Here is a 27,076-nt window from a genome sequence, read left to right as displayed (position 1 = left end):
GGAGTCAATATGAATATATTGTCCTAAAAGGTAGGATCTAATTCCTATAGTCCCACATTGACTCTCGTTTTGAATACATACCGTATTAGAGTAGAAAATGGGGACCAGCTGATGATAGACAATAGGTTTAAGGTGAAACAGTTTATCAAACTTCCAGGACTTGAGAGTCGGTAGGTATTGAAAGTTGATATCTACCATGGCTTGAACAGAGGGAATACGTTCTTCCTAGATTTTGTAAGATTGGAAGGAATCCATGTACCTACGGTAGAGTTCTTCTCTACGACGCTCAGGCATATTAAAACATGAGTTTAGAATGGTAATATTGGGATCGTTTGGATTTGGAGCTTGAGGAGGAATAGGATTAGGAGGTTGGTTAGAATGACTAGAAGAAGTCCTAGGGTGTTTAGGGTTTGACATAGTTTAATAAATCGGAATTAGGAATGTAACCTGCAATTTTGAAACACATGTATGCACAATAATCAATCCCAAAACTCAATTGAGTCCGCAATAATTTAAGGTTCTTTAAATCGAATCTTAATGGGCATGTTTTTGAAAAACTATTTGAAAATAACATTGGAAATATTATAATACATATAGTTTTCATGAAAACAATACAATTAAATCAAAAACAACAATAATTTTAAAAAATAACAATTTTTTTATATTATTTCAAAAATTTAAAGATAATGTTGAAACATTGTTTGTTTTTGACGAAATTGATTGTAAAATCTAGTTTACAATCATAATATAATCAATGCCCGATATAATGTTCATCCTAGAACTAATATAAACTAGTTCTAAAATCAAAATAGAGGTTTTTGGAAAAATACCTTGAAAAAATTCGGATTGAGTGGAATGTGTTGATGTTTTGCACGATTTAATGTTGTTAGCATGATTTGGAGATGTAAAACTTGAAGATTCTGACTATTTTCTGTTGATTTTGAGCAAAAGGAGAGTTTAGAGACAGAGAGAGGATGAACGACGGCAAGGGGAGTGTTTGAAGGGTTTTGAGAAAATGAAGAGAAATAGGGTTTTTAACCAAAAACTCGACGGATGCATCGATGCATGACCTTGTGCATCGATGCACATTCAAGGCTTGCATCGGTGAATCTTCATGATGTATCGATGCATATTCAAAGGGATGCATCGATGCACTTTCATAGTGTATCGATGCATTATGCACAAAAATGTCAAAAATCTGTTTTAAACACTCAAAATGCTAAATTAATTAGCTCTAGTGGTATTGGCAACTCGTATATTGAAAATTAATCATGTTCAATCAATCAATTTAATCCTTAAACTACATTTGAACATAACAATAATTTTCACCAAAGAACATAAACTCCCCCTAACTAATAGCAAAGAATGCAATCAAAAATTATTATTATAAACATTTTTCATTTATTCTTAAAAGTGCTAAAATTATTTTAAACACTAAGTGAAGATAGGTCAGTTAAACCTAATTCTCTTCTAAGTGTCCAAAATCTTTCTTTGTCTAAAGGTTTTGTAAAGATATCCGCTAATTGGTACAAAGTATCAATAAATTCTAGAACTATTTCTTCCTTAGTGACATGGTCTCTAATAAAGTGATGTCTAATTTCAATGTGCTTAGTTCTAGAGTGTTGAATGGGATTTTTAGTGAGACAAATAGCACTAGTATTGTCACACTTGATAGGAATGGTACCCACTTCAATTCCATAATCAAAAAGTTGTTGTTTCATCCATAAAACCTGTGCAAAACAACTATCTACTGAAATGTATTTCACTTGAGTGGTAGATAATGCAACACAATTTTGTTTCTTTGAAAACCAAGAAATCAACATATTTCCAAGGAATTGGCATGTACCGGAGGTGCTTTTCATATCTAATTTGCATCCTCCATAATCCACATCAGAGAAGGCATGCAAGCTAAAACTAGAGTCTCTAGGATACCAAAGTCCTAAACTAGGAGTGTCCTTAAGGTATCTAAAGATTCTCTTAATAGCTAGTAAATGTGATTCCTTAGGAAATGATTGAAATCTAGCATATAAGGAAACACTAAACATAATGTCCGGTCTACTTGCGGTTAAATAAAGCAAAGAGCCAATCATTGACCTATATAATTTAACATCCACACATTTACCTTCTACATCTTTGTCAAGCTTTGTAGATGAGCTCATTGGAGTGTTATGAGGTTTCTCATTTTCCATTCCAAACTTCTTGAGCATATATTTGACGTACTTAGCTTGATTAATGAAGTTGTCATCTTTTCTTTGCTTGATTTGGAGTCCCAAGAAAAATGAGAGCTCCCCCATCATGCTCATCTCGAATTCACTTTGCATTAGCTTAGAAAATTCTTGGCAAAGAACATCATTAGTAGAACCAAAAATTATATCATCAACATAAATTTGAACTACTAATAAATCTTAACCTTTATGCTTTAAAAACAATGTAGTGTCAACCTTCCCTTTTGAAAAACCTTTTTCAATTAAAAAATTTGACAATCTTTCATACCAAGCTCTAGGAGCTTGTTTTAAACCATAAAGCGCTTTTGTCAATTTAAGAACATGATTTGGAAATTTTGAATCTTCAAAACCAGGAGGTTGTTCCACATACACTTATTCTTTTATAAAACCATTTAAAATGCACTTTTAACATCCATTTGATATAGTTTAAATTCATTGAAACATGCAAATGTTAATAACATTCTAATTGCTTCCATTCTAGCTACAGGAGCGTATGTTTCATCATAGTTATGCCCTCTTCTTGAGTATACCCTTGAGCAACAAGTCTAGCCTTGTTTCTCACTATATTACCACTTTCATCAAGCTTATTCCTAAATACACATCTAGTACCTACAATAGACTTATTACTAGGCCTTTCAACTAATGTCCATACTAATGCTTCTTTAATATTCCTAGGCTCTATGCATGAGATAAATGCAACATAACTACAAATATTTCTAAGAGAAGATCGAGTTGTTACCCCTTTTGGATGGATCACCTATTATTTCACCATCCTTGACATAGTTGTATTCCCTTGGGTAAGAGACTTCCCTTTCTTTAATGGTTAGATTCTCGAGAGGATCTTGAGTTTCCTCATCTTTCGTTTCTTCCTTTGATGATGGTTCTCCAACGTCATGTCAAACGTTATTTATGTTTATAATACCTACATCATCATTCACACAAGAATCCTTCCTCGGAAGGGGATTATCATCGAAAACATGTATAGACTATTCTACAACTAAAGTTCTTTTATTAAATACTCGATGAGCTTTAGAATTTAAGGAATAACCCAGAAAAATTCCTTCATCACTTTTAGCATCAAATTTGCCAAGATTGTCTTTACCGTTGTTTAAAACAAAACATTTACATCCAAAAGGATGAAAATAGCTAATATTAGGCTTTTTATTTTTAAAAGGTTCATATGGAGTTTTCTTCAAAATAGGCCTTATTATTACTCAAGTAATAACATAACAAGCGGTATTTGTGGCTTCCGCCCAAAAATATTTTGGCAAATTGTTTTCACAAAGCATGGTTCTAGCCATTTATTCTAAAGTTCAATTTTTCCTCTCAACAACTCCATTTTGTTGAGGGGTTCTAGGTGCTGAAAAATTATGGCTAATACCATTAGAATTACAAAATTAAGTAAATCCAAGATTTTCAATTTCAGTTCCATGATCACTCCTAACACTAGTTATAGAGTAACCTTTTTCATTTTGGATTACTTTTGAAAACGTGATAAATTTTTCTAATGCTTCATCTTTAATACTTAAGAATGGAACCCAAGTATATCTAGAATAGTCATCTACCAATACAAATGCATATTGTTTTCCACCCAAGCTAGTAGTTCTAGATGGCCCAAAAAGATCTAAATGGATCAATTGTAATACTATACTAGTGGATACATCATTAATGGATTTAAAAGAAATTCTCTTTTGTTTTCCTTTAGCACAAGCATCACAGATTTTATCATTATCAAATTTTAGTTTAGGTAACCCTCGAACTAAATCTCCTTGAATTAACTGTTGCAAAACACTCATACTAGCATGTCCTAGTCTCCTATGCCATAACCAACTATCATGCTCATCCTTAGCAACTAGGCATATCTATAGAATCTTAATGCACCATGTAAATGTTTCATATTCTATGACCAACAAGCATAATCCGATTAGATGCAATGTCAAACACTTTACAACCATTAATATCAAACATGACATTGAATCCCTTATCGCACAATTGACTAATACTCAATAGATTATGCTTTAATCCATTCACATATAAAACATTCTTAATTTGTATGGAAGAGGTATTACCTATAGTGCTTATACCTTCAATGTGACCTTTTGAGTTATCACCAAAAGTCATCTCTCCTCCATTTTTGGCGTTGAGCTCGACTTTTGTCACCATTCGTGTGTCTTGAGTATCCATTATCAAGGTACCATGAGTTTGAATTTGTTTCTCGTGCCTTGTAGCAATGCTCTTTTTCCTACAAACATAAATTAATTTTTTATTTTTGGTACCCAAATTCTTTTGGGTCCATATTCATTAGTTTCCAAAATTCTAGTCCCCTTAGGTATCCATGTGTGTAGTATATCCTTATCTTTAGTAGTAATGAGTTCTTTAGGAACCCATATACTTCTAATGATTTTTTCCATTAGAGGTTCTTCGGGGACCTCTATGATTGTAGTTTTTAAAACTTTTTTCTAACAAAGTTGGTTTTTGAATTTTCTCCATTTTCAAAACGTTTTGTTCCAACTTTATCAAAAGAAGCTTTAAGATCATCAATTTTCTTTTGATGATCATCATTGACCTTTGAAAGTAAATTATGCAAATCGTAATTTTTCTTTTCAAACTCTTCTAGTTTGATTTGCAAATTTTTTATTTTACTTTCAAGATCATTGTTGGTCTTGGATATGAGATTATTTTCATTTTTCAATTTTGAAATATCATTTTTATATTTTAAAAACAATTTCTCATAATCCGAAGTTAACCCATTATATTCCTCTAATAACTCATCATAAGATAAATCATCTAAATCAAATGAGTTAGAGGTTACTTGAGAATCTTCCTCGAATGCCATCAAACACAAGTTTGCTACTTCTTGTTCCTCTTCATCGGAACATTCTTTATCGCTCCATGTAGCCATGTGAGCATTGTGCTTATTCTTTGATTGACCCTTTTTCTTCAATTATGGGCAATAATATTTGACATGTCTCGGTTTCTTGCATTCATAGCAAATGATCGGGTCCTTCTCTTTTGGTTCATTTTTGAAGCCTTCATTTCGTTTGAATTTTCTTCCTCGGTTAGGCCTCATCATTTTTCTGAACTGTATGGCAAACAATGCCATTTCCTCGTCATCGTCATCTTCATCCAAATCACTCTCATCTTTTGTTGATTTGAGAGAAACTCCCACATTCTTCTTCTTCTCCGTCTCCTTCTTTGGCTCATCTATTTTTTCAAAGTCTTCCTCTTCTTTAAACATTATTTCATGTGTGAGGAGAGAGCCAATAAGTTCATCGAGGGTCAAGGATTTTAAGTTCTTAGCCTCGATGATCGCCGTCTTCTTTGATTACCAAGCTTTTGGAAGAGAGTAAACTAACTTCCTTACAAGCTTGTCATTTGGAATAATTTCTCCATATGATTTGAGACTATTGACAATTGTGGAGAATCTATCCGTCATAGCTTTGACATGTTCATCAGGTTTCATCCTGAAATTTTTATAGCTATGAGTTAGAAGACTAATTTTAGATTCTTTTACCTCGTTTGTTCCTTCATGAGTGACTTGTAGTTTGTCCTATATCTCCTTGGCGATTGTGCAAGATGAAATATCCCGTATTCATCCGGTCCAAGAGCACAAAATATAATGTGGATAGCTTTGGAGTTGAGCTGGAACATTCTTGTCTCTTATTCACTCCACAATCTTGGATGAGTGAAAGGTTTGATGTATCCGTCTTCTATGATATTCCATGCTCCCATGTCACTTGCTTGAATGAAATACATCATTCTATTTTTCCAATAGGCATAATTAGATCCATTGAAGAAAGCAGGCTTGTTGACGGGCAGTGAATCAAGACCGAAGTCAGAGTTTAAAATAGAGGCCATTGATGACTTGATTATCGATGTAACTCTTCCCGAATCGACTTAAGAGGTGATTAAACCTTCAAATGAGTGAGGCTCTGATAGCAATTATTGAGTTAATTGATCGATGAATATGGCCAAGAAGGGGTGAATTGGAAATTAAAAGTTCAGTGGAAGCTTTTGCAAAAAATTGAAATTATTTGCACAACGATTTAGAGTGGTTCGACTTTCTCAACCAAAGTCTACGTCCACTACCTTAGCTATTCACACTAAGGATTTTCCAAAAATTCACTAATTTGTCTTTCTTTTGAGGACAAAGAGTAACCTTACAAATCCCTCAAGAATTATACCCCAAATTCTTGAGAACACTCTCTCCCAAAGAGAACAATACAAATTTTGCAAACTTACAAGAAAATCCCCACAAGGCAAGATGTTTGCACAATTCTAGAACAAAGAAAGAACACTTAAGAATAATACAATTGAGTACAATAAGTGTTCTTGAAAGCAAAAATAAATATTGAATGAAATAGGCTTGAAAATTCTCAAACTTGAGGTTTGATGCTTTCTCTTTGATTCTCTCTTGATTCTTGTTGATTGTTGTTTCTTATTGTTGATCAATGGCTTCTAAGCTTGTTTAAATACTCCTTCAATTGATTTTGAACGTTGGGGATGATTAGTGGAGTCAATAGAGTCGTTTAAGTGTGAAAACAATTAATAAAATTAGTGGGAGCGTCTGGTGCATCGATGCATAGGGCTAGTGCAACGGTACACTATGCATAAAATTCAAATATTTCGACCGTTGGACCCTTAGTGAATCGGTGCACTAAGAGTGCATCAATGCATAAAATGCATTCGATGTTTTAAACAAGCCTGAGTGCATCGATGCATGGACTGTGCATCGATGCATAAAATGCATTCGATATGGTGAGTGCATCGATGCATCAATGAGTGCATCGGTGCATCCCTTCTCAATTTTGATTTTTGGCTCATTTTTGGTTTGAAATACTTTGTGAAAATTGTTTCAAAAATATTTTAAGTATAAAACACAATTTTACACATTAGTAAGGATTGAAATTGAACTTTGAAAGACTTGGAGTAATATTTTGATATTCGAGTAATTAAATCGAATATACTTAGAAAATCATTTGTAAAATCTTAAAATTCATTTAACTTAATTTGTTATATCGAAACATCAAAATGTTTTCAACAGTAATGCTATTCAATTTTCAAATCTTTAATAAGTTCATCATTTCAACTAATATATTTTTATTTTAAAATTTCAAGTTAAGTTATACTTAAATTATTAATCAATTTTCACATTAAAAGTAAATTAGATTTATGAATATTTTAACTCAATTTATATAATTTAATAAAATCATGTTCAATAAGACAATATTTAAATTTAATTTAGTGATTATAAATAAAATTTATAATATAAGAATTATAAATAATATAAAGAATTGAAATTAATATAAAATCAAATTTATAATATACAAATTATAATTAATATAAAAACTAAATTTCAAAAAGTAATCATATTAATTTAATTATCATAAGTTTATTATAAATTTAAAATAACATAATTTTATTAATTGTAACTTATTACTTATAAGTCAGAACAATATCATATCACTTTAATAACATGTCGGATCATTTACAAGTTGAGTCAATTGCATGTCAGGTTCATAACAAGTCAGGTTGAAAGCAGGTCGGGTAATACCAGTTATTTACCAGGTCAATCTCGGGTTCAGGTTCATATCAGTCGGATGCAGTTCGAGTTCGGGTATCATATTTTCGGTTCAATTCAGGTTCAGGTCGTTCTCAGGTCGGGTTCATATCCATAATTTCCATGTCCAACTCGGGTTCAGGTCAACACCAGTTCCGACTCGAGTCAGTTTCGGATCACCACAGCGCAGGTCAAAAATAATTTTGACTTGAGTTGGTTTCAGTCAATTTTACAGGTCGGGTCAGTTTTTTACACCCCTAGGAATCACATACGGCATAAATCAGGTGCAATCACGGGTTTGTCAACTTACCATCGACCTGCCATTTTTCAAAATAAATATAAAAAATTCTCTAATTATATTTTTATTTAATTTTTTATTTATTTTTATTAATATAAGTATTTAATGTTACAAATATTATCGTTTTAAGTATTTATACTATGATGATTATTAAAACAATTGTTACAAATTAATCAACTAGTTATTATTTAACACATGACTTGATTTTTTATTTTTTAAAAAATAAAAATAAAAATAATAAAAATATTTTTTCTATTTTTTTAGAAACATTTCAAGAACTTCAATTATATTGTCGACTAGTACCAATGTACAATCCACATCGACTCATCCACTCACCAGCTAACCACTCATATATCGATTTGGATGGATGTGTATTGAAATTTAGGAATTTTGATAAAGATTTTGGAGATTGAAGCTAGGGGGGTATGCAACATTGGAGGAGGATGACCAATGAGTGAGATTGACGTTTTAAGATTAAGAACTTTGAGATTTTTTTTTGAGATTTTAGAAATATTTTGAGTTTTTTGCCGAAAATAATAATTTTAAGTTTTTTTTAATAAAATTAAAGAATTTTTATATGCTCAATGTGTCACATTTTGAGTGGTTGAAAATATTTTTTAATGTCATTACAGTGTAGACGCTTAAAGTAATAACGCTTATAATGTTAGATACCTACATTGACTAAAAATCGTTTAATCACCTAAATGAGAAAAGATGTATAGTTTGAACAATTTTGTTGTATTAAGCCTAAATCTTCACTTTCTTTAAATTAAAAAAAAGATGTTTAAAATGAATTAAAGAAGGACGAACCAAGCGACCTTAATGGTTAAGTGATTTGTTGTTTTCCCTTGAGGTTCCTAGTTCGAGCATTGCATATGTAAAAATATGAGCGTTTATTGTCAAAGGGTTGAAAGTATTTGAACATATACTATCTTGTATTCACCCCAAATTTATAAAAGAAATGAATTAAAGAAGAGCATGTATTTCATTTTTAGGGTAAGTTATCACAAATGTTACTTTGTTCTGGTCTTATATTTTTTCGATCACTAAAATTTTAAAAAAATATTTTAGTTTATGGGATTTATATTATAAAAAATTATTAATTTATTATAATTTGTTCATTCAATCATTAACTTCTATTCTATTCTATTAATAATATGGTATAATAATAAAAATGATCTTATATAAAACAATCTTCATAACTTGATTATGAAAACGTTTTATTCCTAATGGTCCATCACAAATAATTTAGTAATTTACTTGTAGAACTCTGTAAAATTTAGTAATTTACTTGTAGAACTCTGTAAACATTCTTATCAAACCATTAACTTGAAAATCAATAATTTAGTAATTTATATGCAACAAATAAGTAAATTCAATAGTTCAAGTTCACTATTTTTTGGCAATATGACTAACTTTTCCAGTTTTCAAAAGATGCAAGACCCAATTTTTTTTTATAAAAAAATAGGGACTAATAGCTTCGACGGTGGTTCTTGGAATGATTCTGCACAATTCACACACAATTTTTCCGGCTCCAAAAGGTCACGAGATAACCAGGTATTATTACGTTGCCAATCAATTATGAAAATAGCATGGATTGCATTTGAGTGGTTGTTTTATGAATAGAATGGAGATGTTGGAAGAGGTGTTCATGTATTATCGCACCATTTGAGTCTACCAAATACTTCAAATGAGATGGCTGCGGTGGGAAGTACCTACGTTTTCAAGATTCAGTCCCTTGTAGGATCAGAGCTAAGCGTGGCTGTGCTACTCACCCTCGAAGCATTGCTGAAAGGGTCAACAACCTACCCCAATTCACCTTATTTTGGAACTTTTTGCAGGTAAACTAAATATTTAGTCACCCACCTGTTACTTCGTTTTTATTTTGGTCACTCAATTATTATTATTTTCTTCAAAATCTTATCTCAAGTTACATTTTGGTCACCTGCCATTAAAGGAATGACGGTAACATTGATATGCCATCATAAGTTAATGTCACGCCAATAATTATAAATAATTTTAAAAATTATCACATCAACATCATCATTAACTTTTCGATGATGGATAATTTTAAAAATTATCGCATCAACATCATCATTAACTTTTCAATGATAGATGACCAAAACAAAATCAAAATATAATGTTAGAGATAATTTTGAAACAATAATTGAGTGATCAAAATAGAGACGATGTAGGTGGGCGACCAAGTAGGTAGTTTACCTAAGTTTTAATTGAACGGATTTGGAGATTTCATAAAAAGGAGTGTAAAGGGTAATTTACTTTTTTTTTTCAGGTGAGAAGAACCCGTATAAGTGAACGGATGAGAAGAACCACAACATGGACAAGGTAAATCACTTTTCGGTCCAATTTTATAAAAGGTCCCTGTACTATGATTTTTTAATACGTTTAATTCTTCTTGTTTTGAAATTTTGTATAGTCAGTTCTGTAATCATCTTTTTTTCCTGTTAAAATAACATGGCTTATATACTTTAAACATGTAATCTTATGACATCTACACTTTACTATTTTTGTACAATTTCTATAAATATATATATATATATATATTTATAAAAAAACGTGCGATACAATTGTAATAAATCAGGTTCTATATTCTATTTAGCATTTTTTAAAAAGTGTTTTTTGTTTTTTTGGTTAAAAGTATTGTGAAACCTACAAATAATGTTAAACATGTGTTTTTTTTAAGAAAATATATGTTTGAAAAATATTTTTTTAATTTAAAGATAAAAGTTAAAATTTTTAGTTTTTACATTTCAAAGTGCTTTAAAGTCAAAATTATAGTTTTAATTTATGTTTATTATCATATGTTGTATTTATTATATAATTTCTGAACTAATAATTTTTAATCAAAACATAATTATGTAATTAATAAATTATTTATAGGTATAAAAGATTTGTATCTTACTATATCAATTTTTAATAAAATCCTTTTAAATTTTATATATCTTAATGTAAGTTTTACAATAATTACAAATTTATTTTTCAATAAAAAACACTTTTTATATTATTATCTTAATTAAGTTTATATGTTTAATATATTATAATATTAATTTATATTCATATTCTTAACTTATAACACCATTTTATCTTTTTAAATGTATATTTTTAATAATAATGTTATTTAAATATTACATCAAAATTTTGAAAATATTTTTATAATACTTTTTCATATCATTTTTCAAAAAATAATATTTAACTAAGTCACGGAAAAAGATTTGACAAAATTAATAGTAAAAGTTGACATTAGTATTAAAAGTACATATTTTAAAACTTAACAGAAATAGAAATAATCAAATTATAGGAGGAAGATTAAATCTGTAAAATGCACAGACCTTGTACAGAATTTGGCCTAAAAGTTTTTGTATAACGGAACTGACTTGTTTTGGGGTTTTCTCTGGGCAGCAAACAAACACAGCAGACATGTTAGATTTGGCAGTGGAGTACATTAAGGACCTTCAAAAGCAGTTCAAGGTACGTAAACACTATGCTTATTATGGAAGATGGAAATGAGTTAAAATTTATTAAGCAGGTGGTTAAATTTAGGATAAATTACATATCTAGTATTTCAACTATCACTTTTTTTTTTCTTTGATCACATAACTATTGATTTTTCCAAAATCATACCTAACGTTGAGTTTTAGTTTCATTTTGGTCAACCATCGTTTAAAAAATTAACGGTGATACTGATGTGTCACCTTAAGATAATATCACGTCATTATTGGAAAAAAATATAAAAATACCACGTTAGCAATTTTGTTAATTTTTTTACGGTGGATAACAACCATGAAACCAAAACACAACGTTAGATATGACTTTGAAAAAAAATGGTTGGATGACCAAAACAGAATAAAAGTTATAGTTAGAGTACTACACGTGCAGTTTACTTTTGTTGTTAAGTGATTTGCCCAGGTTTAAAAAATGGACGATATCCAAACCTACATCATACTTCTCCTCGTTTGGTTAGTCTCTTATTTTGGTTATAACCATCTTCTCCAAGAAGAAGACCACCTCTCGTCTCCCGCCGACCCCGATGGCCTTACCAATCATCGGCCACCTCCATCTTCTCGCACCCATACTCTCCAAGCCCTTCACAAGCTTTCAACCAAATATGGCCCCTTGATGCATATTCGTCTCGGTTCTGTCCCATGTGTTGTGGCTTCCTCTCCGGAAATGGCCACGAAGTTCCTCAAAACACACGACTTATTCTCGAACCGGCCTATAACAGCCTCTGTTGACTACCTTACGTATGGCTCCGCTGATTTCTCCTTCGCTCCATACGGGCCGTACACGCTAGATGTCATAATACTTAGGAGTGCATCCGCTACCGTCAGTATTAAGCTTTAACTTAAAACATTCAAAAATATTCTCGTTGTATGCTTTATGACGATGATAGACATTAGTCGTAAACCATACACGCTAGATGTTATTACTTTTGTTTCAATTGATGTTGAAGTATTATGAATCCGCTAAGAAGTGTTATATGAATTAATATCACTTATATAATATCTTAAACTCGATTCACGGATCTAGTGGGCCTAAGATGTCATATTGGGTCACCAAAGTGATCTCTAATCCAAACCATTTAAAATTAATTTAATTATGATAATTTTAAAAATAACATCCATAATGAATAAAAATCGATGCATAATAATTTTAAACGTGTTTATACAAAAAAAATTAGAGCTCCAAATATTACAAGGTGTAAATCAAAATGATACTTACTAGAGTTTACAAAGTGAATTACTAGCAAGGTCCTATAAATATCTCTGTTTTAAAAACCGGACCGGACCGGCCGGTTCAACCGGGAACCGTTGCTTAGTCCGGTTCAATCTAAACCGGTTGAACCGCTATTAGTGAACTGGCCATAACTGTTGAACCGTTCGAACCGGACCGGCAGAAAACCGGAAAAAACTGGAAAAAATCGGGAAAAATCGGGATTTTTTTTTTTTAAAATTAAACCAAACAACGTCGTTTGTTAAACGAGCCAAGTCGAACTCGAGTATTGCTGAGCTCGACTTGAACTTGAAAACTTTAAAAGTAAGCTCAACTCAACTCAAACTCACAAGCTAAAAATTATCAAGTTCAACTCAAACTCGAAATATAATATTGAAACTTGAACTCAAAAAGGCTTGAATTCAAAAAAAATTAGAAGCTCGATTGAAGCCTAAAATTCGAGCTTGATTGAATGAAAGAATAGTTATATAATTATAGTTATATAATTTTGTTATGATTTTTTTAACCTCAAATTTATTTTTTAATTATAGTTATATAATTATATTTATTATTTAATATGTTTTACCATAAATATTATGTTGTAGTTAATTTGAATCATTTTGTTTCACTTGATTTTATGGTTTTTAACTTATATATGTTATGATATAAAAAATTATTTTTTATTAAATATTTTTGGTATTTTTATTTAATTTTTTAAATAATTATGACGTCGTCCGGTTCTTCCGACCGGTCGGACCGGTTCGACCGGTTGAACCAGTGAACCGGTAGCATGACCGGTTCGCTAACCGGTCCGGTTCTGAAAACCATGATAAATATAGATGCACTCTAATGTAAACCGGAAGTTGTACTCTGAAAAAGTGATATTGAAGTTCTTTTGTTGATAGTGCTTCTCTAAAACAATCACAATTTACTAATGAAAATATTCAGGCATTAAGCTTTACAAACTCATTAATACACTTTTATTCTACTATATATCACGTAATTCATAAATATAAACATATAATATAAGTTTAAATAGAGATACATGAATATAAACATATATATTTTTCTTACTGACCTTTATCGGTAAAATATACAAGAGTACTATCAATCATGTTTTTACTCCATAGATCTAAGATTTATTCGTACAATCATATTATTATTTCATACTTTATTTAGTCTTATATTAGTACATGCAGTGCTATCGATTACACATTTGTTTCATAGTCATCGAACTTATGTATGTATTCATAACAACAATTATAGATTACCTAGAACCACCGATGCATCAGATTTTACAAATAAGTATACTAGTGTATGAGGGATAATTACCATTAATGCATCAAGTATTACAGATAATTATGTATGAGGGATACTCGGAATCACTAACGCCTCGAATATTAAAAATAAGTATGGTACTTAAAATCACGAATACGTCAAATAACATGAGTGGGAGATGATATCTATAATCATTGATGCATCGGATACAACATTCCACAAAATCCAATAGACATAAATAAAGTACTGATACATGAAATTACAAACGCATCAAATAGAATGAACCTCCACTATATGAATAGTCTCACGCATACAGACATACAATCAATAGGTGCTTGTAGGCCATGCACACTCACATTACCTTGAAGGCCAAATTATCACATCATAAACCACATTTTTATACTAATCATTCACAAACTAAGCGTAAACCTTTGTCTCAAGTTACCACACAATTAATTCTCGACTATGGCTCATCTTTCTTATAACATGTACAAGGATATATTAATTATTTAATAGCATAAGGCTCTTAAAACCTCAATTATCTTAAGGGTATTTTAATAATTTTCTATATATAAGATTATTTTTTGTAATTTTCAATAATAATGGTTGTTTAATTATTTACACCCATATGAGTATTTTACTAATTTTCTCACTTTAAGGTAATTAATCATTTCAACAGGCAAGGGTTTTTCATACATTTTAATCTAAGGGATATTTTGGTCATTTTAACACTTGTGAGTATTTTCATCATTTGTACACGTTTAGGGTTTTCTAAATCCATTCATAACCCCTAAAATATTTTACGTTATTCTTCATGCTTTACGCCTTTAAAACCTATTTATTAAGTCTTAAGGGTATTGTTCATTTATACCACTTAAGGGTATTTTAAATATTCTATTCAATCAGGACCCTTTACTAACATTGTTCAATCATTTTATAACAATTTGTAGTTATTCGAATATAACATGACATGCTTCTAATTTTTCATATTGGAGAGTGTGGATACTTAACTAGAGGGCATGAATACTTGAGTACAAATACTTGAGTATCGACACTCACTCAATGGTATCGATATTAAGAAAGGATGATCAATATCAAATTGATAACATCAATATCTAATAGTATACTGGAATCTCTTGAACCATTCAATATTGATACTGCTCAAGAGAGTATTGTATTTTATGAATAATATCAATATTGCATGAATCATTATGAAAATTATTCTATTAAAATCTAAATAATTAAGGCTAATTTCATACGTTACCAATAATATAATATATTGTTTAAATACATGATGTAATCTTTTCCTTTTATCCATTATTTTGTTTTATTAAATTTTCTTAAAAAGATTTTTAATAAAACAACATGACATGCGTGTTTAGATATGATGTATTGTTTTTTCATGCATTAGATTTTTATCCCATCAGACTTTTTCCTAGTAATATTTTAACAAGATAAATAATTTAGGACATCCATGAGGAAGGTATTATCATTAGACTCTTTTTTTTATCTCTTTGTAACACCCTCTGTGTCTATGATTTTATTTATTTTTAAATAATTTAAGATGATTAAAAGATAATGTATATTCCTAGTATTTCTTAATTATTGACAAAACAAACTCAGTGAATGCAATTGCTTAAACTTAATATCTTTAAAGAAAATAACACTCTTCTTAATCATTAGAGTAACTTATGGGTTCACATATAATTCTAATTATATAAATATTAGTTTTGTAATGTTCATTATGCACAAACAATTAAAAGTAATATTCTCTCCCATATTATTATTTGTCCCTTTTTCGTTTCTTTTATTCTCACTATAATTTCTATAATTTTATAACAATGTTAAAATAAGTTGCTATTAGTTTAAAATATTTTAGGTTAAGTTTATATTTAAAGAATTCAATTTTTATTAAAAATACACCATTAACACTGTTTTGATATTTAGACTTACATGGTATAATTAAAATTATTTTCATTAAATATAATATAAAAAATTAAGATGTACTTAATTAATCTTTACCGACTAAATAAGTATAAAGAATTAAAATATCAAACACATCTCAAGAAAAAAAACCTAAAATTAATAATATTCGAATAAAAATATGAGAATTTAATTAAAATATTTTTAATAGTTGTGGTGTCCTTGTATGATTAGGAGAGATCTCAACTTAGTAAGATAATTGATTAATTAGATTGATGGATGATCATCAACTCCACCATTATTTTATTTTTATTTTATTCCATTACTCTTTATTAAATTTTTTAAAAATAATTTGATTTGATTTAATTTGATTTGATCAGATCGATTTTTTTTAAATTTAGATTTAAATCAGGTCGAATTCGTATTTAGGGTAAAAATTATTCGACCCGACCCAATTCAAAAAAAATAATTTCACCTTATATATTTAAAATAATTATAATAATATCATTATATATTATTATTTTTAATCAAATTATTATTTTTAATAAATAAAAAAAATATTTTTTTTATAATTTTAAATCTGATCGGATTAGATTCATATTTTATCTAAAAAAAAATTAAGTCGGATGAAAGATATACATGATTTTGGGACGAAGCTCGGGTGAAGAATTTAAAATTCTCGTCTCTAATCGGATTCATCCAATCCCATCCCTAATTATAAGGGTGGGACCCACACTTCACCAGTCACTACCGATAGCATACAACAAGAAAACCGCAAATCAGCACGTGGCAAGTGGGACCCAATTTCCACGTCTCTTTCCGCAGTTTTTTAATACAACCCACAGGTTAGACATTGATAAGAGGGCAGCCTCTGTTTTGCTTTCATTTAAAATGACCAAAAGGAATTGAAATCTCCTCCCTTTCCTAATAATCAGTCCTTTTCTCTCACTTCATTTATCTCAAAATTTTTAATTTTTCTTATTAATTTCTTACCCTCAATAGCTTACAGTTTGTTTTTTTCTTCCTTTTTTGTAACTCCATTGCTTCATTGGATCCAATCTTTTCATGCTTGTTTTCAGATTTTAGAGGGAAGGTATGGTTTATTAACCATATCTAATTGTATTGTGCTTTTCTTCACATTCTCAAAAATCTCATCTTTTATAGAGTTTTGATTACTGGGTTATTGAAATTAACTTTTTTTTTGGGTATTTCTAAAAACAATAAAAAAGGAGAGACACGTTTCCACTCTTTGAAGCAATTTTGAGATCTGGGTTTTCCTTAAAAGAATGGTCACAGTTAATCTAGGGATGCTTCATTACATTCTAGACCATGTATATGGTGCATTTGTGCATAGAACAAAGATAACTCCGCCGTTTTTCTCAAGAGGCTGGGGTGGAACAAAGCTTGAGCTTTTGGAGAGATTGATAAGCCAGCTGTTCCCTGAAGTTGAAGGCCAAAATTGGCCTCCGAGCTTGATTCAACCCATTTGGAAAACAGTCTGGGACACCCAAAATGCTTGCTTGAGGGAAGGTGTGTTTAGGACCCCTTGTGATGAGCAGTTGCTGAATGCATTGCCACCTGAAAGTCACAATGCAAGGGTTGCTTTCCTTGTCCCAAAATCCGTGCCTCCTCAAAAGATGGCATGTGTTGTTCACCTTGCAGGTATCACGGTATACTTTTAGACTTTATATAAATGTCACTTTGAAATCTCTTTGATTGATTAGTTAAATTGATTTTGCAGAACTTTCACCATATAATTGGAATTGAATGGGTGAAACATTGAATTTAAGACTTTGATTTCATTTTCTTATTTTGTGACTGTAGTTTAGTAGTGATTCAATTATTAAGGAGGTTACCTTAGTTGTTTATTAATATTTATTACCTATCTTCCTTGATAGTGCAAATTTGATTGCTTTTATTCTTGGGGTGAGCTTTGATTATTTCATAATAGTAATTGAAATTCTAGGCTTAGCTTGTTTCTGCTTTACTTATGATGTGAATTTGAACAACATGTTGGGTTTAAGTCTATTTACAGTGATCAAGAACCTTTGTAAATCAGACACCAGCTTCATGCTGTTTGTTATTTAGGTTTTGTGATGGCGGCTTCAAACCAGCTGCACATAGTTGAAGTTTAAGCACACTTAATATTGATGTTTTAACGATTCTAATGTTCCTTACTTTTCTGAACCCTCCCTGAACCGTTTATGTGGAACAGCAGCATGATATAGGCTTACATTTAATTAAGACAACATATCCCAGTTGATTGCTGAACCACTTACCTTCTTTCTGACAAGTTGATAATTAATTTATGAACTTCATTGCATTCGTTTCTATTATAAACAGGGGAATTGTTTGATTAAGTCTGCACAAGGATTGCTTTGTTGTTATACATGGATGCATTTATAGTTCTGAAAACTTTCATGCAGTTTTTTTGTTCAATTGATCATATGAATCAATTAATGGAGTTCATTTTTCAAAAAAAAAAAAAGAATCATTGGAAAAGTGATCCATATGTTTTCATTTATATGAACAAAATATTATGTTGATGATTGTTAAGAATTCAATGGGACCCTTCCTCGCAAATCAGACAAAGAAAGAGGAGGGGACTATGTTGAGTTCTTACACTTTCATGCCTATAACTCAGTTCATCACATTATTACAACTAGTTGAAAAAAGAACATGCAGCCGTCACATGTTAGGTATACTAAAATATCCCCCTTGAAAAATAGGGGAAAAAACCAAATAAATAAATTAAATAAATGTATGATAACGAAAGTCGAGTGGCTTGACTCATGCCTACATGCTATGCCCGATGTTCAAAATCTAAGACACTAAAGAAGAGAATGAAATGCTTAACCAATAAGCAGTAGATGGTCAAGCACAAGTCTATTTGAAGATTACATGGGTATTTGTTCATTTCAAACATGACCTTGCAGCCATCCAAAAAGGACAATTCTTTTGGTTGCCTAGATCTAGAGTTTCAAGCACTCGAGAATCCATTAATAGAAGAAATATTCTGGTGAAAACCAAAATGCAAGAATTGTTTAACTAATTAATTTAGTACATCTTGCATTCTATATACTTGGTGATTACGGATCCTCTATCCGTTGCTTTTACTGCATGATGATCATTGCCTTTGAAAGAACAAAGTGCCTTTTGATGCCGTTCCATTTTTGTCATGGAAATTGTGATTTTCTTTTCTATCACTGCAAGGATGTTTTCCTTTTCACTTGGTCTTATACAGTTGCAAGGTCTTTTTTGTTTAATTCCTAGTTATTCTCTCTCTCTTCTAGTTTGTCTCCAAAATGTCATGTATGTTCTCTCTCTCTCTCTCTCTCTTTCTCTAATTAGTACTGTTTATTGGGTTGTTTTCACTATATTTGATGTTCTTGTGGTGCTCAGTTGTTTACACACGTATAAAACCTCGTTTTTGTTTGCTGTTCTCTTATATTTGATGTTTATAACCCATCTTTATTGATATTATTTAACATCCTTTGGCAGGAACTGGAGACCATACATTTGAACGGAGACTGCGTCTTGGTGGACCATTATTGAAACAAAACATTGCAACTATGGTGCTCGAAAGGTCAGAGTACTTTCTGTATCATCAACTACATTTTGAAGCTGAGCTTGTCTTTGACTTATGCATTTAGGCTTTTTAATTGATGACTATTTTTATAGCCCTTTCTATGGTCAAAGACGTCCAATGCTGCAGCGTGGTGCAAAACTCTTGTGTGTTAGTGACTTACTTTTATTAGGAAGAGCAACCATTGAAGAGGCACGCAGCCTTTTATACTGGTTAGACTCTGAGGCAGGGTTCGGAAAGATGGGTGTGTGTGGACTTAGTATGGGTAAGAATTGCTGTTCTTGTGGTGCTTTTATTACATCTTTTACATATTACCTTCTGGCTTCTGTTGGAGGCTAGATTGCTAAGTTCATGGTTGAAATACACGATCAATGTTCTTTGTGAAACTGGGGAGCTTACATCCTTAATTAGCACATCCTTTTAAAGTTTGATGCTTTTATGAAATTAGGGGGAGTGCATGCTGCGATGGTTGGATCACTGCACCCCACACCTGTTGCAACCCTTCCTTTTCTCTCCCCACATTCGGCTGTCGTGGCATTCTGTGAGGGTATATTGAAGCATGCCACTGCATGGGAGGCACTGAGAGAAGATCTTGCAGCAAAAGAGGCTGCAATGACTCTCGAGGAGGTGAGAGAACGAATGCGAAACGTACTGTCTCTCACAGATGTCACACGCTTTCCGATTCCCAAAAACCCTAATGCCATTATATTTGTTGCCGCAACTGTAAGTACCATATCAAAATAGAAGTTGCTTCATAATGTAAACAATGAAGTTGTAGTTAGTTCTAGTTGATTCTGTTAGCAACCTTGCGAATATTTTTTGTAACTTCTGCTTCATCGATTCGTTTTCCCCAACCACATGCTATTTATATTCTTTAACTGCAATTATGTGTTTCAGGATGATGGTTACATACCGAAGCACTCCGTGCTGGAGCTTCAAAAGGCGTGGCCTGGTTCCGAAGTGAGATGGGTTACGGGCGGCCATGTCTCATCGTTTCTTCTTCATAATGACGAGTTCCGAAAGGCAATTGTGGACGGGCTAAACAGATTAGAGTGGAAAGAACCCGCCTTGTGACGGTGCATCAATCATTCCCGGTAAAGAAATGACTGCATTTGAATTATTTTAGCAACATGTAAAATTCAGAAGAGAAGGGAAAGTGATTTGTGAATACATTATTTCCTCTTTAATGTGCTTATAAAGATAATAAAGGGTCAAAATTGTTGATGAAAGAATGTGTTAAATTTTGTGATGGTCGTTATGTTGCTACCATTTGTACTTGATTTTCTAGTAATTAGTTTCTATATTCTTTATATAATTACATATTTTTTTGGTGTATATTTTACATTTTATTTTAAATATGAATACACATTCTAAAGTTATCAAGGGAGTTTTAGGATGAAGTAATTTTTTTGACCAAAATTATGAAAAACCATTTTCTATATAATTATTTAAATTTAATTTTTGTAAGATAATTATATGATTCTTATCAAATAATATGATTTTCAGCGTATATTCTTTTTAGAAATTTTATTTTCTGATAATACTATCTTTAAAGTAGTATTAAACACTAAAAATCTCAATTTATCATCATTTTACAGAATTGTGTATTATAATCTCATAATTATGGCCTTAGCATTACAATCTAGAATTGTGTTTTATAAAAGCTTAGATACAGAATCATACATCTAAAGTCATCAAATAGTACACGAGCATTGGGAAAATTTCAAGAGAATCAAATATAAAAGGGGCTTTAAGAAATCCAAGGAAAAATTTTAGAACCCAAAATTTATATGAATGCTGAGGCGGACCCATAAAATTGTAGTGATGAATAAGATATGTATCCAAACATAACAAGTGAAGAAGCCTCCAAAACAAATATGGTAGTGACGAAAAATAAAGAACATGGAGGAGGTTTGTGAGGGTTGAGCCATGGATTCTTGCCCAGATTCCTACAGACGGAGTCATCGTTGATTTCGTTTTTAGCACTGATCGAATTCAAAGGTGGGTCAAGTGCTCTCGGCTCTTGCAAGACAAAGGTAAACTAAGAGGCGTCGGAACTTATGTTATACAACACTCTTGATTGCTTTAGTTAGGCATGCATCTTCATATAAGAAAGTTGAAAAACTAATTAAGATGGAAGGCATGTATCTTTCGTTACCTTTTCAATATGTTGAGAAGAATACACAGTAATTGGATTTGAACCTCATCGTAGTTGCTTGTACAGCAAACTTAGATTCTAAGTGGTAGACCCCACTAAATTAAGGGTACCTGAAATACCCAAATTATATTACCTTAATAATTATGTTTAGATTGTGGTGTCCAACCACCTTAAACAACTATGTTCAGTCCAATTTGTTTGCATCGGTTTTCATCTATTTACCAATTTTATTTACACATTAAAGATAAAAATTCCAGATCCCAAATCAAACCAGACAATACAGAGACCTTAAATTAACCATTTTGCACTCGCAAATTATTCAAAAGCAAGTCCTTGCCTTGAACAATGTCAAGCCAAGCTCATACTTAAGGAACTTGATAACTCAAGCTGAGTTCAAATATCCTAATACTTGACTAAAATGACCACCAAGAGCAATCATGCTTCTTCTCAATATGTTTTTATTGTTTTAAATTGTAATCAACACATTAAAAAAGCATACATTCAAGGTTGAACACAAATAATTAAATTAGAAATCAAACTTTAGTTGAGAAAATTGTTTGAACCTAAATGAGCAGACTGGAACGGTTCAATTTACCAAATTGAGCTCAAGCTTTTTTGTTACAGTTTCCCTACTGATATGCAAAAACCATATAGGTACAGAAAACTGCGTCCCTTATCCTATTGGCAACAGGTGATACTTGTTCAAGATATCAAAATAGAAAAAGCTTCAATCAGATGAGCAGAGAACACAACCAAATAAGGAAACTTAAGGTTCTTGCATAACATAAGATACTATCCCAAAATTTAGGTTTTCAACATATAGCATTCGATAATAAAACAACAGATAATCTAAACCAAAAGAAAACAAAAGTAAAGCACTTCAACATAACGAAATGCAATATAACCTCTAGAAGACAAGCTCGTGAGGTTTCATGCCAGACTTGAGAGAAAACCTAGCAGCAAGGTAGGCCTTCAAGTCTGGGACTCCCTCAATGGACTTTATTAAAGAGGCATCGACAGCTTTCTGGTCTTCTTTCTTGTCTTCTGGCAGTTTCTTCTTATCCTTCATATATTTTTGATGAAATGTAATTAAAAAACATAATCAGCACTTTAAATCATAAGAAATCAATTAGTACAGCTTAAATTATAATACATGCAATAAGAAAACTTGCCTCTTTTTCAGATTCGAAAAACTCTCCTTCACTCTTCTTCTTCTTCTTCTGCACTTCCTTGGAAAAGTACTTGTCATCAAACTTTTCCACATTAACTCCTGAGATGTCAACCTTGGTGGAAGTAGCAATGACATAGGATTGGTTCACACGCCTTAAAAGGAACACCATTAATCTTGAATGGTCCTGCCGTTATATGAAACTCACTAATTTGAGCAAAACACTTGCAAACGATGGAAAGAATTTCAAAAAAAAGGAAAATAACTAGTTTACACTGAACAGACACAGCAAATAATGATAACATATCCCCCTCTAAGCCACAAGACCCAAATGCAAATACTATATTATATCCAGAAAATGAATATAAAGGATGAAAAAGGATCAAGTAAACCTAGGAAAGATAGCATCACTCGATCTCCAGCATGTTGAACTTTAAATGGGTTTGTTAAGACGTCTCTACTACAGATGAAAGCCTATAACAAAGGTTTTAACACTACTTTCATACATCATATTTACAGTATTTGAATAACTTAAATCATATTTATCTGTTAACAAATGAACTGCAATTCACTCACAATTAAATTTACAGTCAATGATGAATAAGGGACAGCAGTAAAATATGATCTAATATAACGCTTTAAACAAACGAAATTACAATGAAATGACACCGGAGAGAGAGAAAAACTCACCAGTTACCAAAAGGAGCCCAGAAGTGAGTTGTTTCAAGAAAACAACTCTCTTCCCCATAAACCTCCCAGCCAACAAAATCAACACTGTCCCTGGTGTAATGCTGGCCCTAAAAAATTAAAAGCAAAAACCCAACACTAAGGCACATCTTCTCCGTAAATCTACAAATAAACGAATAATGAATTCAAAAGAAGAACCTGAGCTTGGTGGGTTTAGGCTTGCGCTTATTAAGAAGCGGCTTCTTGACATCCTCAGCGGGGTAGAACTTGGGAAGTTTCTCAGCGGCAGCGGGGGCCTTAGGCTTGGGGTCATGGCGGGGGAAAACACCACCATTTTTGGCCTTGATTGCCCAAAGGCCACGCTTATGGTACATCTTAGACCTGGAATATTTGCCCACACCACGTATCAGATCTGGGTTTCTGGTCTTCACGGGAGTCTTCCTTTTCGCTGCCATTTTCCCTCTCTGAACCCTTGGCTGCTGCTGCTGCTGCTGCTGCTATCCTTGTGGCGTCTACAAATACAACGTATCAAATATAGCGACTCTCTTGCTAGGGTTTTTGTGGATCATGTACTGCATGGGTTTTGGGCTTTTGGTTATATGGGTTTTATTACTTAAGATTATTTAATTGTTTGGGTAAATTACTAATTTAGCAATTGAACTATTATTTAATTATTTGGATATATAAATTTAGTAATTGAACTATCTTCTTTCTCCTATTTTACTCTTTTTACTTTCAATTTTTGTCAATTTAATTTACCATTCCTATTATTTTTAAAATTACTATTATTAAGATTATTTCTATTTTTGAATTATAGAGGTATAAACATCCTTAATAATTAAAAGTAGTAACTTGAATTCCTTTTATTGTAAATTTCGATTGTACTGGCCCAAACACCTTTGTCTCAATCGTGGAAAAGTCACTGGTCGATAGTAGATATAGTGCCACGAGATTTTAAATATGTATCTATTCTGTGCTATATCAATTTATTTGTATGATTTATTGTGTGTCTATTCGGTTTATCCTAGTGCTATATTATTAATTAAATTATGTTTGTGTTACTTACGTGTTGTTAGATATTTATTTAATTTCAAAATGATAATCAAAGTAAATGTTATTATAATTTAAGTGGTCGAAGATCATTAAATATTGAATTTATTTAATAAGTAAATACTTATTTTAGACAATAAATCTTATGGAATTATGCTTTTAGGTGATCAAATATTTGACTATATCTTATCCTTTAGAATTATGGGAAAATTATTTTGAAGAGATGTTATCTTTTTTGGTGTCTTTGTAACTTTTGGTATTTCGTTTGTAGGGATGATGTTATAGAAACTTTGGGAGTCTTTTGTGATACACTAAGTTTTGGTGTATATATATCTTTTGTGATATACTAAGTTTTGGTGTATATATATTAAGCAGTATAGTGTAGACACTTATTTTTATTTTAACCTTTATTTTATATTATTATTGTATTGTATTTGAATCAAGGAAATTGCATATTAAGATAACCCTACTTCTCTAATTATTGATTTGTGTTGATTGCGTGTCTGTATTGGGTTTACCGCATTGGGTGGTGACTCGTGGTGTTTATTATTTGGGTTAATTAAATTGTGACTCCACTACAGCAGTGGTCGATAGTGGCTTTTTTTGTCCTATAACGACGTTTAAAAGCGCTGATAAAAATGATGTCGGCACAAAGAAAAAAGGATCAAAAACACCGCTATTACAAACGCCGCAACTGTTAGCGGCGTTTTCTACTAATAAAAGTCGCTAAAAGTTAGGTTATTTTGTGGCATTTGAGTATTCAAACGTCGCTAAAGGTCATGCTATATTGCGGCGTTTTAGAATACAAACGCCACAATAGGTTTGATATTTATAGGCGTTTTGCAGAAACATGTTTGATATTTAGCGGCGTTTGTGGTCACAAATGCCCAATATATTAAATATGTAGCGGCGTGTCTGGCAGAAACACCATAATAAGTTGGTCATTTTGCAGCGTTTAATCGTAAAAATGTCGATAAATATGCACTCCATTAATGGCGTTTTCCCCCTAAAATGCCGCTAATCGAAACTGGTTTTAACATATCTTTTTCGTATTTTGTATTACCCAAATTTAACCTATAACAATATCCAACAACTTGCAGTAAATTTAATTAAGATTTGAATTAATTAATAATAAATAAAAACATAAATAAATCAAAGTTTACAAACATCGAAGTTAAATATAATGTAGTTCAACATTTTTCAATAACATAAAGTAAGCATTAAGCTAAGAAAACACCTAGGATGATGAATTCTTCATTTGATTCTGCTGCATCATATGCCTCATAACTTCAATTTGTTTTTGAAGTTCTTCTTATTTTCTCTAAAAATGTTGTTTCTCTCTATGCTTCTCGCGCTGCTTTTTTCGCTTCAGCTTCGACTTTCATTTGAGCAATTTTTTCATCAACTTGACTTAGTTGTTGTTTTAATCGAATAACTTCTTGTTGAGAAGATTGTCTGTGTGATGACATGTACTGAGACGAGCTGGATCCAAATAATTTGGTTGGAGTAACGAATGATCCCTGTCAGCGAACTCAACCATATCTTTCAGGACCGAAAACTTCAGCAATAACTTGATTTTCAATCTCCTCCGCATTAATATAAGCATGGGATGAAGCCGTAGCTTCATATTCTACCCTTTTATCGCTCAATTTTTCCTTATAATCAGTTAAGAATGTAGAACAAATTCAAGAATTATTTAAAATACACAATTTCATACTATCAATATAACATAATGCAAATTTTATGTCCAGTAAATATACTATAATTTCTGCAACTTCAGGAGCCATAGGAGAGCCATCTTTTTTTTGTGTCATTTCAAAGAGTTGTATTCGACCAACTCTACTGTCGGGCGTTATTTCCTACAATGTAGAATATAAATTAATACTTACAAAAAAGTAAGAAATAATAGAAAAAATGTTAAAAACTATATGCTACCAACTTGTTGAAAACATTTTGATGTTTCGATATAACAAATTAAGTATAAATGAATTTTAAGATTTTACAAATGATTTTCTAAGTATATTCGATTTAATTACTCGAATATCAAAATATTACTCCAAGTCTTTTAAAGATCAATTTCAATCCTTACTAAAGTGTAAAATTGTGTTTTAATCTTAAAATATTTTTGAAACAATTTTCACAAAGTATTTCGAACAAAAAACGAGCCTAAAATCAATTTTTCAAAAGAGTGTACCGATGCACCAATCCATGCATCGATGCACCATTGAATAAATTGAACATCGAATGCATTTTATGCATCGATGCACTCAGGCTATTTTAAAACATCGAATGCATTTTATGCATCGATGCACCCTTAGTGCACCGATGCACTAAGTGTTCCAATGGTCGAAATATTTGAATTTTACGCATAGTGTACCGATGCACTAGCCCTATGCATCGATGCACACATGC

At 31.5% G+C, this 27,076-nt stretch overlaps 1 protein-coding gene and 1 pseudogene across 2 annotated transcripts; one reads left to right on the top strand and one right to left on the bottom strand.

The window, feature by feature from the left end:
- The first annotated feature begins 839 nt into the window (after positions 1 to 839).
- Positions 840 to 20,833, top strand: LOC120139744 (protein ABHD18-like). 2 transcript variants are annotated; one of them, XM_039154888.1, is made up of 6 exons: positions 840 to 850; positions 17,248 to 17,677; positions 19,517 to 19,601; positions 19,697 to 19,866; positions 20,050 to 20,324; positions 20,499 to 20,833. In XM_039154888.1, exons 2-6 carry the CDS (start codon positions 17,302 to 17,304, stop codon positions 20,673 to 20,675), a joined length of 1,083 nt encoding a protein of 360 aa, XP_039010819.1. In that variant the 5' UTR covers positions 840 to 850; positions 17,248 to 17,301; the 3' UTR covers positions 20,676 to 20,833. The 2 variants fall into 2 exon arrangements, with proteins under 2 accessions (XP_039010819.1, XP_039010818.1); XM_039154887.1 differs by lacking the exon at positions 840 to 850 and having other exon boundaries at positions 17,150 to 17,677.
- Positions 20,834 to 22,516: 1,683 nt separating this feature from the next.
- LOC120139791 lies at positions 22,517 to 24,161 on the bottom strand (annotated as a pseudogene).
- Positions 24,162 to 27,076: the final 2,915 nt, after the last annotated feature.

This window comes from Hibiscus syriacus, unplaced genomic scaffold (assembly GCF_006381635.1).
Source record: "Hibiscus syriacus cultivar Baekdansim isolate YM2019G1 unplaced genomic scaffold, ASM638163v2 tig00110773_pilon, whole genome shotgun sequence".
Lineage (NCBI taxonomy): Eukaryota > Viridiplantae > Streptophyta > Magnoliopsida > Malvales > Malvaceae > Hibiscus > Hibiscus syriacus.
The sequence above is the reverse complement of the archived record's forward strand: the minus strand, read 5'-3'. Positions and strand labels throughout refer to the sequence as shown.